General features: G+C 40.7%; 1 protein-coding gene across 1 annotated transcript in view; it reads left to right on the top strand.

The window, feature by feature from the left end:
- The window catches only part of CENPF (centromere protein F), a 101,517-nt gene that overhangs the window by 62,901 nt on the left and 23,503 nt on the right, over positions 1-15,113 (top strand). Inside the window, exons 11-13 of the mRNA XM_036099982.2 lie at positions 3,453-3,575; positions 9,337-9,472; positions 11,480-14,877. Of these exons, the coding sequence (XP_035955875.2) occupies positions 3,453-3,575; positions 9,337-9,472; positions 11,480-14,877 (3,657 nt within the window). The remainder of the gene's footprint in view (positions 1-3,452; positions 3,576-9,336; positions 9,473-11,479; positions 14,878-15,113) is intronic.

Here is a 15,113-nt window from a genome sequence, read left to right as displayed (position 1 = left end):
GATGCTTTTAAAGAAAAATGGCTCTAACCTCCCTTTCCTTACTTAACCAAAGAAGAGAACAAACTGAGTCTGTCTGAGTCTGGGGTTTCTCATTTACAGAAAGACGGAAGTGAGTGAGCATCTCAGACCTGAAGGTCTGTGGAGGGGTGTGATGTTCCCGTGGTTCTCGGGCATGTCACCAGGTGGGAGACCTCCCGAGTAATTTATGCCCCCCAAACAGTCAAAGCGCTGAAAACTATAATCCTTTTACTTATTTAACACTTACTCCAAAAATGATCTCATCCAGTTTCTGGCCTTGCCTCTCACCTATATGATGACAGCCCTTGTATTATTATCTTCAGCCAGGACGCTTGTTCTGAACTTTCAGGCTTGCGTGTGTACCTGGTATTTCCACTCGCCTGTCCAATAGGCATCTCACACTTGGTGGGGTAATAGCTGAACTCCCGCTATTTGTTTCAAATGTGCTCCTCCCGTAGTCTTCCTTACCCCAGTAAATAGCAGTTCCATCCTTCATATCACTGAACCCGATCACCGCCATGTCATCTTCAACTCTACTTTTTCTCTCACACCTCAAAGCCTTCCATTAGGATTCTTCTGACTCCACCTTTATTGAAACACACACTCACACACACACATGTGTGTATTGCGTGTCTGTATGTGCCTATGTATTTTTGTATATGTGTGGATATTATATGTATACCTATATTTAAACCTTTTTGTGTTAACATACAAAATCTAAATAGAACAAATTTACAATTCAATGAATTATTATAAGGAATGCTCTCTTAGAACCATTATCTGTGTCAGGGCATAGAATCTTTTCAGCTACTCCCAGAAACCCTCCATGTGCTTCCTCCCTCCTTGCTAAGAATAAACCTGATTTGTATGACTTTTTTTTAAAGGGAGTAAATATAAATTATGTTTTACTGGTTTTCAGGTTTTTGAATAGAAATATGAACAAAACAATCATAGTTGTAGAATAGACTGTATATATTTATACAAAATTTACCATTCTTTGCCAATCGGTGTATTTGTGTGAATTACAATACAAAATGGTGCCCCCCGAAAGACGTTGTGATAACCATACAAACCCACGAGGACTAGGAATGAATGACACCCCTTGGAGTTGCCTGCAAAACCATAAACTCGGGCCCTGAATAAATGAACAGAACTTGAAGAGTAGAGAGAAGACAAAAAGATTGCTAGAAATGCATGTTTATACATTTTACTTAATAGGGAGTCAAGATACATATTTAAAGTTATTGGATCAAGAAAAAGAGACTTAAGTTTATTATTTAAAATTATAATATTAAAACAATGGAAGAAGCCAATGTATTTTTTACTAAAATTTGTAAATTGAAGGGGAGGTAGGTATTACTGTATGTGGGAATCCACTGATAAATCCTTAATGTTGTTATAAGATTGTTATTTCAATTAATGAAAGTAGCCATCGAAAGAATAAAAATAGAAATGGTAAAAACTGTATATAGAAAGAGGGATGGTGTTGGACAGAAATCAGTTTTTTATTTCCTACTGTTCTGTGCTGTTGTTTTGGGTTTTTTTATCATGCATTTAGATTACTATTATCATTTTAAACAATGGCACTGCATATTTATGAACAAATGATTATGTCCAATACATAGTTTGTAAAAGCTATGCCAACCATGAGCTTTGCTTATCTCTGGACTATACAGTTAAGCAGTTTTGTTTTATTTTGGCTTTTGCCTCTCTTTAATTTTTCCACAATAGTCCTGTGTAATATGCTTTATAAAGAAAATAAATACTAGATTGCCATCAACAACTGAAACATTAAAACCCATATTTTAGGAAATTGGTAGTAAACTCTTCCATCCCTTCCCTCTGATTCTGTTATCTCCCTGAGTTTCTGTCTAATGAATGTTGGTGTCTAGCCTTTTATACCGGCTCTGGCTACTGTTCCCCATCGCTGGTCCCCTGGCTGGTCTAGGACACTGTCACTTCTCACCTGGATTACTGTACTAGCCTCCTCACTGTTCTCCCTCCTTCTGGACTTGCTCCTCACAGTCTGTTTTCAACCAGCCGCCGGAGTGAGTCATGTTGACCTCTCTTAGTAGCGGAACCAGAGATGGGGATGCAGCCGAAATGGGAGAGATGACACTCCCTGACATCTGTTACGTACCAAGAGTGAGTCCTCTATCTGGCTAACCAAGGTTGGGGAAAAACAAAACAAAACAAAAAACCCCAAACCAAACAAACAAAAAACTCCTTTCCGAGGATAAATTGTTAGTGTTTAATGGGCTTCCTCCAAGGTTTTTAATAAAAAGGCCTTTTTGTTTGTTTGGTTTTTTTTTTTTTTTTTTTTTTTTTGGTCTAAGCCTTGCTTTTATTAGATGTTTTGTAGTTTATTTAATTATTCCATGGGTGGATGTTTAGGTGCTCAACATCTTCTTGTTCGTTGTAGCCCTGGTGGTAACATCCTTGGGTAGCATCATGGGTGTTTCTGTGTTGGTGTTTCTGTAGGACAGGTTTCCATGTGTGAAATTGGCTGTCTCAAGGGCATGTGTATTCTCCCTTGTGATCGATTCTGACAAATTGCCCTTCAAAAAGTTGTAATGTACCTTCTCACCTGGTTGGTGTAAGAGAGGTCCTGTTTTCGCCCATCCTTGTTACTAGGAGATAGTCCTGGTTTTATAAATTTTGCTAACTAAGGAGTGAAAAAGTCATCTTATCGTTGTTTCATTTCATTCTTCCTTGACTACCACTGAGGATGTTTCTTTCAGAAGTTGATTTGCCATTTGTATTTTTTTGTTTGTCTGTTTGTTATTTACTCTTAAAAATTCAGTTTACGTTTTTCTAAATTGAACCATAGATGTGCTTTGTTTGTTGTATCACAGATATATAACTTTTAATCTGTCACACAGCAAATATGTCTCCGAGTTTGTTTCTTAGCTCAGCTTTTTGTTTTGGTTGTTTATTACTGTTTCATTGTTTCACTTTTTTGTGGTTAAATTTATTTTTTTTCTCTGTGGCTCCCTCCCCACACCCAGCTCTTTTTCCTCTTCTATGTGCTGTCACCCAAGTTGATCTGATGCTATTTTAAGTTAAACCTATAATGCTGTATTCAGCTGTAACATAGATCATGTCTCACCCAAAATAGATGGCGTCAGTTCTTATATTCCACGACCATTTTATTTAAGAATAAATAATTTATTTAAAAAGTAAAGAACAGGGGCACCTGGGTGTTAAGCGTCTGCCTTCAGCTCAGGTCATGATCCCAGGGTCCTGGGATCGAGCCCCGCGTCAGGCTCCCTGCTCCGTGGGGAGTCTGCTTCTCCCTCTCCCCCTCCCGCTCCCTCTCACCTTGCTCGTGCTCGTTCTCTCTCTCTCTCTCTCAAAAATAAATAAAATCTTTAAAAAAAAAAAAAAAAGTAAAGAACATAAAAATGAAACTTTGCCTTTTTTCCTCTTTGCAGGTCACATCAGGAAAGCACCAGCTAGAAAAAACTTTGGAAGAGTTTAAGCAGAAGTTCTGCCGAACTGAACAGGTGTTACAGGCGAGTCAGGTCAAGGAAAATGAGCTGAGGAGAAGCAGTGAGGTAAGTGAGGCACTGAGATGAGAATTTATCAACTTCTGTGTGGGGTGAAGCGGGAGGGTACAAGAGAATTCCTATACTGTTTCTCCGTCTTTTATCATGACCGTACATAATTTTCCTTTTTATTTGTCGGAAGTATTACAAAGTGTTTTGTATGTAACCTACAACATAGAACGTATGTACTTTTTTTTTCACTTTGCATTCGTATGATTACTAATAAGCGTCTAGCAATTATAGGTAAACATGACTTGTATTAAGATCATGTACTACTTTTTTTTTTTTTAAAGATTATTTAGATTACCCGAAAAATGGAAAGAAGTGGAAAGGAATAAAATTTTCTATTCTAAGAGGAAAGAGACAAAATTGGTGATGGGAAGTATAATTTAAATCCCCTTTCTAAGGGTTGGCTTTTGAGTCATCAAATATTAACTTTGTGGAAAATCACAGATTTAAATAAACAAAAGCAATGACAGATGAAAATTTCTAGATTTAAAATTCTTGTAAGGGGCTCCTGGGTGGCTCATTTGGTTAAGCCTCGGACTCTTGATTTTGGCTCAGGTCTCAGTCTCAGGGTGGTGAGATTGAACCCTGTGTCAGGCTCCACAGTGGCCCTGGAGCCTGTTTGAGATTCTCTCCCTCCGCTCCAACTCCCACCTGTGTGCGTTCTCTCTTTCTCTCTCTTTCTCCAAAAACAACAACAACAACAAGTAATTGTTAGTTGTTGCCCTAACTTCCAAAGTCATGTTGGCATGTGCAAGGTTGACAGTGTCTTTTTTTTGGAGATTCATGCTTATTACACAAAATGGTGGATGAAGTTTCTTCAGTGGCTTGGATATGAGAAAATTGGCTTGATATTGTTACAGGATTTTATCCATACTTTAATTCAGCTTCTCTCTTTATTTAGTGGCCTGGAGTTTATTTTATTTATTTATTTTTTTTAAAGAGGGAGAGGAGAGGTTGAAGGGACAGAGGGAGAGAGAGAGAATCTTAAGCCGACTCCCCCGCCCAGCATGGAGCTCAACGTGGGGTTTGATCCCACGACCCTGAGATCATGACCTGAGCCGAAATCAAGAGTTGGACGCTTAACTGACTGAGCCACCCAGGCGCCCTGGCCTGGAGCTTGTCTGAAAAGGCTTATCTGGGGACAGTTAGTAGATTGAAACAGCCTGACTAGGACCATAAATCAGCACTGTAATCTTACAAAGAAGCACGGCAGAACGGGAGTTTTTTCTCTATCAAATATCACAGGAAAGAATTTTTCCCACTTCTTTAAATCTTTTGCAGTCATTTTTTAGACCAGAGAACCAAAGAACAGTTCTTTATCAGAGGGGGAACGTCTACATGTATTTATCCCCGCAGCTTTGAAGAGCGTATCCTGATTGCCAGGTTCGAACGTCTGTCAGTAGCAAAGAGGTGATCACTAGAGTGGCAGGTCTCGGAGGGGTCATGCTGCTGGGGACAGGAGGCCACAGCCCCAGCCACCCCAGGGGAAGCAAACTTCGTGTCACATGATGGTTTCATCAGCGACCGTTTTCAAATGGGAGTGTTTGTTTCAGCAAAACAAATGTTTGCCTTTTTGGCCAGTGGGGACCAACCAACAGATGCTTCTGCTAACATTACCACAGCAGACTGGCACCGAACTCTTCCCCCTGTGAGCTTTCCTTCCAGCCGGAAACTCTCCCGCGACTCCACTGGCTGCCTAGTGGAAACATTTTGTAGAGGCAGTCTTCTGGTGAAGAGGGTCCAGACACTGTTTGCTCAGCCAAGTTACGGAAGTGGGCTGGACATTGTCTTGCAGGTGTTTCTGAAGATGTGTGCACCCCCGCCAGGCTCGGGTTTGCCCTCTGTAGAGCTTGTCCACCGTGAACTCTAGCCTGTAGGGTTAATTGTGTATCATGTTGCGCTTAGATTTCACTGATTTCTGTGTCCCGTGAAAGTGCCTAGCACAGGGCTAAGGGATTTGTACTATTGGCCTTCGTTTATGTTTGTGGAGATGTATCTTCTGTTGAGGGTGATATCAAGAATTCCAAGGGTTTAGCTGGCTTTGCATTTTGAATTGGGATTGGCATTAGAAAAGTGATTTACCCATTTAGAGCGGTGGTACAACTTAGTAGCAGAATAGAAGCTTGAGAGGAAGGGAGACCTGGGATTGCATCATTTTCTGCCACCTCCCTGCTGTGTGACCTTCAGACAATGACCTAGCCTTTCTGAGTCCAACTTTACTCATCTGCATATAGGGACAAATACTACCCTTCCCTTTTCTAAGCTGTATTAATGATGAAATTAAATATCCTGTGTAAAGTGCTTAGACCAGTGCCCAGCACATGAGTGTTTATTAGTAAAGTATTACAGGGTACCTGTTCATTGCCCTGGTCTCCACAAGAGCTATGACCTTTGGTGTTCCCACCGTTTGCTGTCCCCTGTAGGCACAGAAAGTGATGAGCAGGGGACAGTGCATTTGAGATTTTTCACATTAAAAATTTTGCCTGTTCTACTCTTTTTTCACTCTGGTAGCTTTCTGTGTCGAATTCCAAGTTAAGTACAAACAATCCTATCATGCTTATAGGTTTTGGATGCTGAAATAATGCGACAGTTGTACTGAAATTTTCCTTGTCTGCATTTAGTAAACAGATAAGCTGCTCACAATGAGAGCATATCTGTACCAGAAATGTGACTTAATGGCCCAATCAATGGTAAAATTAATGTCTAGTATCAAAGTGAAAGGAGGCTTTAGGTAAGCTGCTCATCCCTCATCCAGTGCCAGCCGCCTAGCATTGGGGGTAGGCAATAAAATGCCATCATGTGATAGCCAAGATGAGGGAACGCTTGTCTGGGGACCTCCCTGAGCTTGGGGATCTGTAGTATAGCAGGTTCTCTAAGGAGCTTGGCCTGGCAGGCAAGAATGATGAGGTGGAAAGGGACAGACCCCGCATCCCTCCCTTGTTCATGATATAGACTTCGTCCCAGCAGGGGACGTATTAAGTTCCGTTCATGGATGGGATCATGAAATGCCACACAGTAACCGAAATTTGTTTTGTCTGGCCCTAGGAAATGATGCTTCCCTTGCTGCTCCTAAACTGAAGTTGATCTGGGTGGAATTGCTTGCTAAGCTCTAATGCTGGCTTGTGGTGATAGGGATTTTTGTTGTGTTTTTCTAGACTAGTGCCAAATTTTGCAAATCATTTGAGGATGCAAGAGATGCCTAGGAGAATACATCCTTGTATGCTTAACTCATTGTTGCTAATGAGCTAGCCAATCAAGTCTTGAGTGGCTGTGGCCTCACAGAAAACTAATTGCTGATGGATGGCAGCCTACAGATCCATTTTCAGATGTTCATTTTCCACATTTTGGCCTTTTAAAATTCTTGGGTTGGTCGTAGCCATAGTATTACAAGCCTGCTGGGTCCCAGGATTGGCTGAACATTTTGTTAGAAACAAATATTTACGGAGCTAATGCCAGAATAGAGAAAGACATGTTAATCTTTCCATTGAGCTTACTACTCATTTAAATGCCCCCAGTTATGGACAGAGATGGATAGAGACCCACAGACATATAAACAAGCATAAGTTGCCCCCTTCCCTCTCTCTTCTCCTTCTTTTTACCTTCCTTCTGTTGGGATGCCCCCAGGTTTGAACAGTGTCTTCTCAGCTTTGAGGCCCCTCCTCCAGATGCAGATGTCACTTGATTTAATTAATATTTTAGGGTGAGAGAATATGTCCTAGGTTGCACAATAAAAATGGGAAGTCAACTCAGGTAGTTAAACAAGCTGGTTACTATTTTACATCGAACTCATTCCGCTAATCTTAGCACGGATTACGCAGATATGGCTGCTGTCAATTTTTGGGAAGAAATGCTAATAATAATGCTCCATTACCCTTGTTAAAGTGCTTTAAGGTCGTTTTCCTTTCACATCTGTGATCTCATCTGAGTGGTGATTATTCTGAGCCCGGAGAGCAAACAAGCGATTATAGTTTCTATAGTTTAATGATGCTCGTTCAAGTCTGCAACATCCGTGCACCTTGATGGTCCCTCTTGGCAGAACTTTACACTGCAGTCCTGACTGATCAAGTGTCCATTTAGCTCATGGAAGGGAGGCAGGATTGGGACAAAGGAGCCAGAGGAATGTAACTACAACAGGCTTTGTCTTACTCTGAGGATGAAATGAACATATATGCATGAACACGGCAGCTGCCAGGAAGTTTTCAAGTACGTTCTACTAGCCAGATTCTCCCTCTTCTTGAATTTGGCTTTGCTGCATGGGTACCCATCTGCTGGTAGTAACCAGACTGATAATTGAAGGCAACCTTCCAGCACAGCTTTGCCAGGGCCATCTGTTTTCCAACGGGGCTGTAGGGTTTTGGACGATGGGTCTTAATTGTTTCTTTAAGATTCAAAAATTTCCCCTTCTTCTCATGGGGGGTATTTTTGAAGTGCAGTTTTAAAAAAAGGTACCCTTATGAAATGTTTTTGCCCTAAGGATGCGAGGAGCTTGGTTCCGTCTGTTTGTAACAATATATGCCAATCCCCGATGGTCCAGAGAGTGGCATAGGATATAGGCCGAGATACTTATCATCTATACAGTCATTGAAGGTTGAAAAACAGATTGAGGAATATAAGTAGAGGATTTATTTATTGTGCAAGTCTTATGTGGTTGATAAGCAATAGTGTTTTTATTTTATTTTATTTAAGATTATTTATTTATTTGAGTGAGAGAGAGTGAGCGAGAGAGCATGAGCAAGGGAGAGAGAGAGAGGAGCAGACTTCCCACTGAGCAGGGAGCTCGACACGGGGCTTGATCCCAGGCCCTTGGGATCATGACCTGAGCTGAAGGTAGACGCTTAACAGATTGAGCCACCCAGGCACCCCAGTAATAGTGTTTTTATTTGGCATATAAATAAACATTGCTTGGTTTTAAGATTCAAAAATAGGCACACCTCCATAGTCATAGAATGGACATGCATATGAGTCTCTGCTACTTTTTTATGTGACTACTTCACCTAATCAGGTACCCAAAGAACCTGTTTTCACTGTGAAATCTCAGATTTCCTCCATATAGAAAGAATTCTTCCTTCCATGTATCTGCTCTCTGATTTCCCATAACATACTCCACTTCTCTTTAGTATTTAGCACATCCTGGTATGAACTAAGTGATTAGTATCCAGTCCTCCCCCACTGGAGTGGGAGACCTGCCCTGAGGGCTGGAGACTCTAGTCTTATTTATGTTTGCATCTTTCATAACACCCTTCCCAGCGTCTTGCACACTGTAGATTTTCTTAATAAAAACTTAATACTCATAAAGACATCCTCATTACAGTAAGCCTTAACATAGTTTTACAATGAAAAGGAAAAAATCTGTCGTGTGCATTTTGGTTTATTAGTACATCAGATCTTTGCAAAAACGTATTTGATCATTCAGGTGTGATTGGACCTTGGAGCCTGTTTCTTTGAGGATCTTGTAAATAGGATTTTCCTTATGAGTTAACTCTTTAACAAGCATAGGGACGTCCAGAAATGTCAAAGAAGTCTGTTTCTTGAAGGGAAAAGATTATTGTCCATTTTGGGTTTTGTGCTTTTTAGTTCTATTCATAAAATCATCTGATTGAAGTAAGATGTCTAACTTAAGTGACACTTAAGTTCTCAAAGGGAAAAGTGAGATTCCTCCCCTAGTGAGATACACAAGTAGTCCCATTAGGGACCCTTATAAGGCAGAAGTCATAACTAGTTTGAGTGGTTTTGATTATAACCAATTAAATGTGTGCTTTAGGAAGCGAAGAAGGAATACAGTGTTCTGAAGAGTCAGTCTGAGCAACGGGCCAGAGAAGTCTGCCACCTGGAGGAAGAGCTGAGGAAGGCCAAACAGAGTTTGAGTCAGAGCCAGAATGTTGCAGAAGAAATGAGGGGTAAGTAAACTGAGCGTTTGGAGGTATTTTTCTAAGCTGATGTCCCATGAGGGAGGATGGATGGCCTTAGCAACATTTTTCGATTTTCCTATATATCTTCCTAGAAAGATGTCTGCAGTTGATGTGGAGAAAATTTTCTCTCTTCCACTTTTTAGTTTCAGAGTGATAGTTCGACATTTTTTTTTATTGGAACACACAGAGTCCCAAACTGCCTTTGAAACCAGAAGGGTAAATATTCTCCACACAAAAGTAAATTGTCAGTGCTGTCTCTCACCCCAGAGTGCTATTCTTTGTGTCTCAAGTGTGTTTGTCCCCCAGACGATGGAGAAATCCTGTATTGAATGCATGTTTTCCCAGCCGTTAATGACCTTTTTTTTTTTTTTTTTTGAGGACTTACTTGACTGAGTGATTTTCTTTCCTCACTTTCCACACAGACACTGGATTATGCTGCACGCACCACACGAGCCCACCATTTCATGTTTATCTGTATGTACCGTATGTCTTTTATGTACATTAATTTTCTCAGCTGGGGTGTATGTACCTCTAGGACTTCTTTTAACCTGCCCTGTGGAATGTGTGCCACACTTCTCTGTGACTCTTTCCTCGTTTAAATTCTGATCTCCCTAAGACGGCTTTCAATTCTTCCATGGCAGGGGGTAAAAATGTCAGTCTTCAGCTTTCTTGAAAGAAAACTCAGAAAAGGAAGGGCGAGGGCATTTTTCAGTGTTGGTTGTGTGAGGTCCTCACAAGTGAAGTGGAATGATGGCTTGTGAAGACAGCGCCTCAAGGGCCTTCAACTCTCAGTAGGTAGACTGAGATTAACAGATTAAAACTAGGAACTGGGGGGTGCCTGGGTGGCTCAGTCGGTTAAACGTCTGCCTTCGGCTCAGGTCATGATCCCAGGGTCCTGGGATCGAGTTCTAGGTTGGGCTCCCTGCTCAGTGGGAGTCTGCTTCTCTCTCTCCTCCCCACTCAAGCTCTCTCTCGCTATCTCTGTCTCTCTCTCTCAAGTAAATAAATAAAATCAAACAAACTAGGAATTGTTTTCCCTGTAGTGTAACAACTGAGTTTATCATACATGCTAGCTTTATCATCTTCTATTGAGATTCTCAACACTTATACTCCCCCAACGTATTTGAGGAACATGGAGCCTTCCGATCACTGCTGAATGAAAGCACTGCAATTATTTCCAACTAGGACGGGCCCGGGGGTAGACATGAGGTGGCAGTGGAGTCTGGAAAATCTTCCATTTGATTCTCCTATTCATAGACACTTACTGTAAGGGGCTGGGATGTGGGCAACATTGTTCCTCGATAGTACCTGTAGGCCGTGAGAGTTACTGATACACAGCATTATTTACTCTTTTGTACTTAAGCCCAATCCTGTAGATTTTTGGCTAACATGGTGGAATAATTACTCACTTTTCTGGGAAATCAGAATTACTCTGTAGTGAAATAGAATATTTCTACCTCAATGCTGCTCTTTTCACAGTTTTCTTTCTCGGAATAAGTATTTATTGCTGTTTCATGCAGCAACACTTTATTAAGTTTAGAAAGAAGATGAACAAATGTCTTATCCTTTTTTTTTTTTTTTAAGATTTTATTTATTTATTCGTCAGAGAGCGGGAGAGCATGCACAGAGGCAGGGGGAGGGGTAGAGGGAGAGGGAGAAGCAGGCTTCCCGCGGAGTAGGGAGCCTGATGTGGGGCTCTATCCCAGGACCCTGGGATCATGACCTGAGCTGAAGGTAGATGCTTAACCGACTGAGCCACCCAGACGTCCCTCTTATCATCCTTATAAGGACCATTTCCTCATTGTCTATATGTAAGCTCAGATAATTATCAGGTGATCTACTTTCCAGGAGGTACCCAGGCAATAATGCTGATTGTCCTAGGGCTTGAGAGGCTGTTATGTTTGTTTAGATTTTTTTTTTAAAGTGTTTGGAATTCTTGTAGAATAAATATTTATTAAAAACATGACAACTAAAAAAAAAAATTTTTTTTAATAGCTAAGAATGCCTCTCAGGAAACCATGTTAAGAGATCTTCAAGAAAAAATCAATCAGCAAGAGAATTCCTTGACTTTAGAAAAACTGAAGCTTGCCTTGGCTGATCTGGAAAAGCAGCGAGATTGCTCTCAAGACCTTTTGAAGAAAAGGGAGCATCACATTGAACAACTGAATGATAAGTTAAGCAAAATAGAGAAAGAGTCCGAAGCTTTACTGATTGCTTTGGAGTTAAAAAAGAAAGAATATGAAGAATTGAAAGAAGAGAAGACTCTGTTTGCTCGTTGGAAAAGTGAAAATGAACAACTTTTAAGTCAGCTGGAATCAGAAAAGGGAAGCTTGCAGAGTAAAATTAATCACTTGGAAACTTGTCTCAAGACACAACAAATAAAAAGTCACGAATACAATGAGAAAGTGAGAACGCTGGAGATGGAAAGTGAAAATCTCAGTGTTGAGATCAGAAACCTTCACAATGTGATAGACAGCAAGACTGTGGAGGTAGAGACACAGAAAGAAGCTTATGCAGACCTGCAGCAGAAAGCCGAGGTCTCAGACGAGAAACACAAGAAGGAAATAGAGAACATGCACTTGAAGATTTCTGAGCTTACCGGGCAAGTGGAAGATCTCGAACACAAGCTTCAGTTATTGTCAAGTGAAGTCATAGACAAAGATCAGCGTTACCAAGACTTGCAGGCTGAATATGAGAGCTTCCAGGATCTGCTAAAATCCAAAGATTCTTCTCTCGTGACAAATGAGGCTCATCACAGAAGTCTTTTGGCTTTTGAACAGCAGTCTGCAATGAATAATTCCTTTGCAAATATAATTGGAGAACAAGGAAGCATGCCTTCAGAGAGGAGCAAATGCTATCTAGAAGCAGACCCAGGTCCAAAAAGTTCAGCCATCTTACAAAATCGAGTCATGTCTCTTGAGTTTTCATTAGAGTCTCAAAAGCAGATGAACTCAGATCTACAAAAGCAGTGTGAAGAATTGGTGCAAATCAGAGGAGAAATAGAAGAAAATCTCATTAAAGCAGAGCAGATGCATCAAAGTTTTGTGGCTGAAACAAGTCAACGCATTAGTAAGTTACAAGAAGACACTTCTGTTCATCAAAATGCTTTTGCTGAAACTTTAGCTGCTCTGGAGAACAAGGAAAGAGAGTTCCAGCTTTTGAATGAAAAATTAGAAACTGAGCAAGCAGAGATTCAAGAATATAAAAAGAGTAACCATTTACTTCAAGAATCTCTAAAGGAGCTACAACTCTTGTCTGAAACCCTGAGCTCGGAGAAAAAGGAACTGAGTTCCACCATTTCTTTATACAGAAAGGAAATTGAAGATCTGACCCAAGAGAATGAGACTCTTAAGGAAATTAATGCAACCTTAAATCAAGAGAAGATTAACCTAATCCAAAAAAGTGAGAGTTTTTCAAACTGTATAGATGAAAGAGACAAAAGCATTTCAGAGTTATCCAATCAGTATGAGCAAGAAAGACTTATTTTACAACAAAGGTGTGAAGAAACAAGATGTGCATTTGAGGATCTTAGTGAAAAATATAAAGCAGCTCAAGAAAAGAACTCTCAATTAGAATGCTTGCTAAATGAGTGCAGTAGTGCTTGTGAAAATAGACAAAAGGAACTGGAACATCTAAAGGAAACATTTGCAAGGGAACACCAAGCGTTTGTAACAAAATTAGCCTTAGCTGAAGAAACAAACCAGAATCTAGCACTGGAGTTGGGGGCAGTGCAGCAAGATCTGAGATCGGAGATTGCAGATATCCAAAACAGGTCCGAGAGTGAGGCAGATGGTTTAAAGCAAGAAATCATGACCTTAAAGGAAGAACAAAGTAAGATGCAAAAGGAACTTAATGCCTTAGTACAAGAGAATGAGCACCTGATGACGTTAATTGAGACGAAACAAGAGCATGAGATTCTAGAATCAGAGCCAATTAGCGACTCTGTGGATGGAGAGAGTGAGATAAATAAATGTCATGTTCAACTTCCGATGGATCTTGAAGTTAAAGATCCTTCTCTAGACTGTTATAATGCACAGTTGGTACAATTAGAAGCTAAGATGAGAAATAGGGAATTAAAACTTAAGGAAAGCGAGAAGGAGAAGCAATGCCTACAGCACGAACTACAGACAATTGGAATAGAATTAGAAACTGGAAATTTGCAATGCGATGCCCAGTCACAAGAACTTAGTGGCCCTAAAGACTGTGACACAGGTACAGAAGAAAAGTATATTTCAGTGCTTCATGAGTTGTCAGCAAGTCAAAATGACAATGCGCATCTGCAGTGCTCTCTCCAAACAGCAATGAGCAAGCTGAGTGAGCTAGAGAAGATGTGTGAGATGCTGCAGGTTGAAAAGCTTGAGCTAATGTCTGAGCTGAATGATTCAAGATCAGAATGTATCACAGCAACTAGTAAAATGGCAGAGGAGATGGAGAAACTAGTAAATGAAGTTAAAATAAACAACGAAAATGGCCTTCTCCAAGGTGAGTTGGTGAAAGAAATGGCGGAAGGTGAATCTGGTGAACGACAAAATGAGCAGAAACGTGTGTCCTTAAATCCTTTGGATGACAGTAATTGCTATGAGCACTTGACATTGTCAAATGAAGTTCAAATGCAGTTCGCTGAATTACAGGAGAAATTCTCATCTTTACAGAGCGAACACAAAATTTTACATGATCAGCACTGTCAAGTGAGCTCTAAGATGTCAGAGCTACAGTCTTATGTGGACGCATTAAAGGCTGAAAATTCGATCTTGTCAACAAGTCTGCGAAACTTCCAAGGTGACTTGGTAAAGGAGGAGATGCGGGGACCTGAGGAAGGGCATTTTCTGTCATTATCATTCTCTTGTGTGACTGACAGCCCTAGCCTTACACGTTTGGGAGAATCCTCTTTTTGCAAAGACCTTTTAGACCAGACAGGAGAAACATCACTTTTGAGTAATTTAGATGGGAATATTTCAGCAAACCAGTCTAATATAGAGGAAAGATCTTGCTGCAGTCCGGAGGAGGAGAATCTGACCAAGAAAGAAATTCTGTCTGCCCCAGCGAGGAGCGTTGAAGAACTTGAGACTCTCTGTCAGATGTACCTGCAATCCCTCAAAAAGCTAGAAGACAAAGTCGAAAATCAGGAGATTATGAAAAATAAGGAGATTAAAGAGCTCGAGCAGTTATTAACTTCCAAAAGGGAAGAGCTCGACTGTCTCAGGAAGCAGTATTTGTCAGAAAATGAACAGTGGCAGCAGAAGCTGACAAGCGTGACCATGGAGATGGAATCCAAGTTGGCAGCAGAAAAGAAACAGACTGAACACCTGTCATTTGAGCTCGAAGTTGCACGACTCCAGCTACAAGGTCTGGACTTGAGTTCTCTGTCTTTGCACGGCACCGACATAGAAGATGTAAGTACCTGGGATTTACATGCTGTTTCTCCAGTTACATGCCCAGCAGGCGCTCGAGAAATGTTTGTTGACTTGAAATCTACATTAAATCAAACTTAAAATATTTTTAGAGTTCAAGGGTATAAAAACAAACATATACACACACACACCAAAAGTTGTTTTTTGTTTTTTGTTTTTTTTTAAACAAAGCACAACTTTAGAAAAATTAGTAAGCCTGATTGGGGCGGGGGTGGGGG

The sequence above is a fragment of the Halichoerus grypus genome, chromosome 7 (assembly GCF_964656455.1).
Source record: "Halichoerus grypus chromosome 7, mHalGry1.hap1.1, whole genome shotgun sequence".
NCBI classification, from domain to species: Eukaryota; Metazoa; Chordata; class Mammalia; order Carnivora; family Phocidae; genus Halichoerus; species Halichoerus grypus.
Note: the sequence above shows the minus strand (reverse complement) of the source record. Positions and strands in the feature narration are given on the sequence as shown.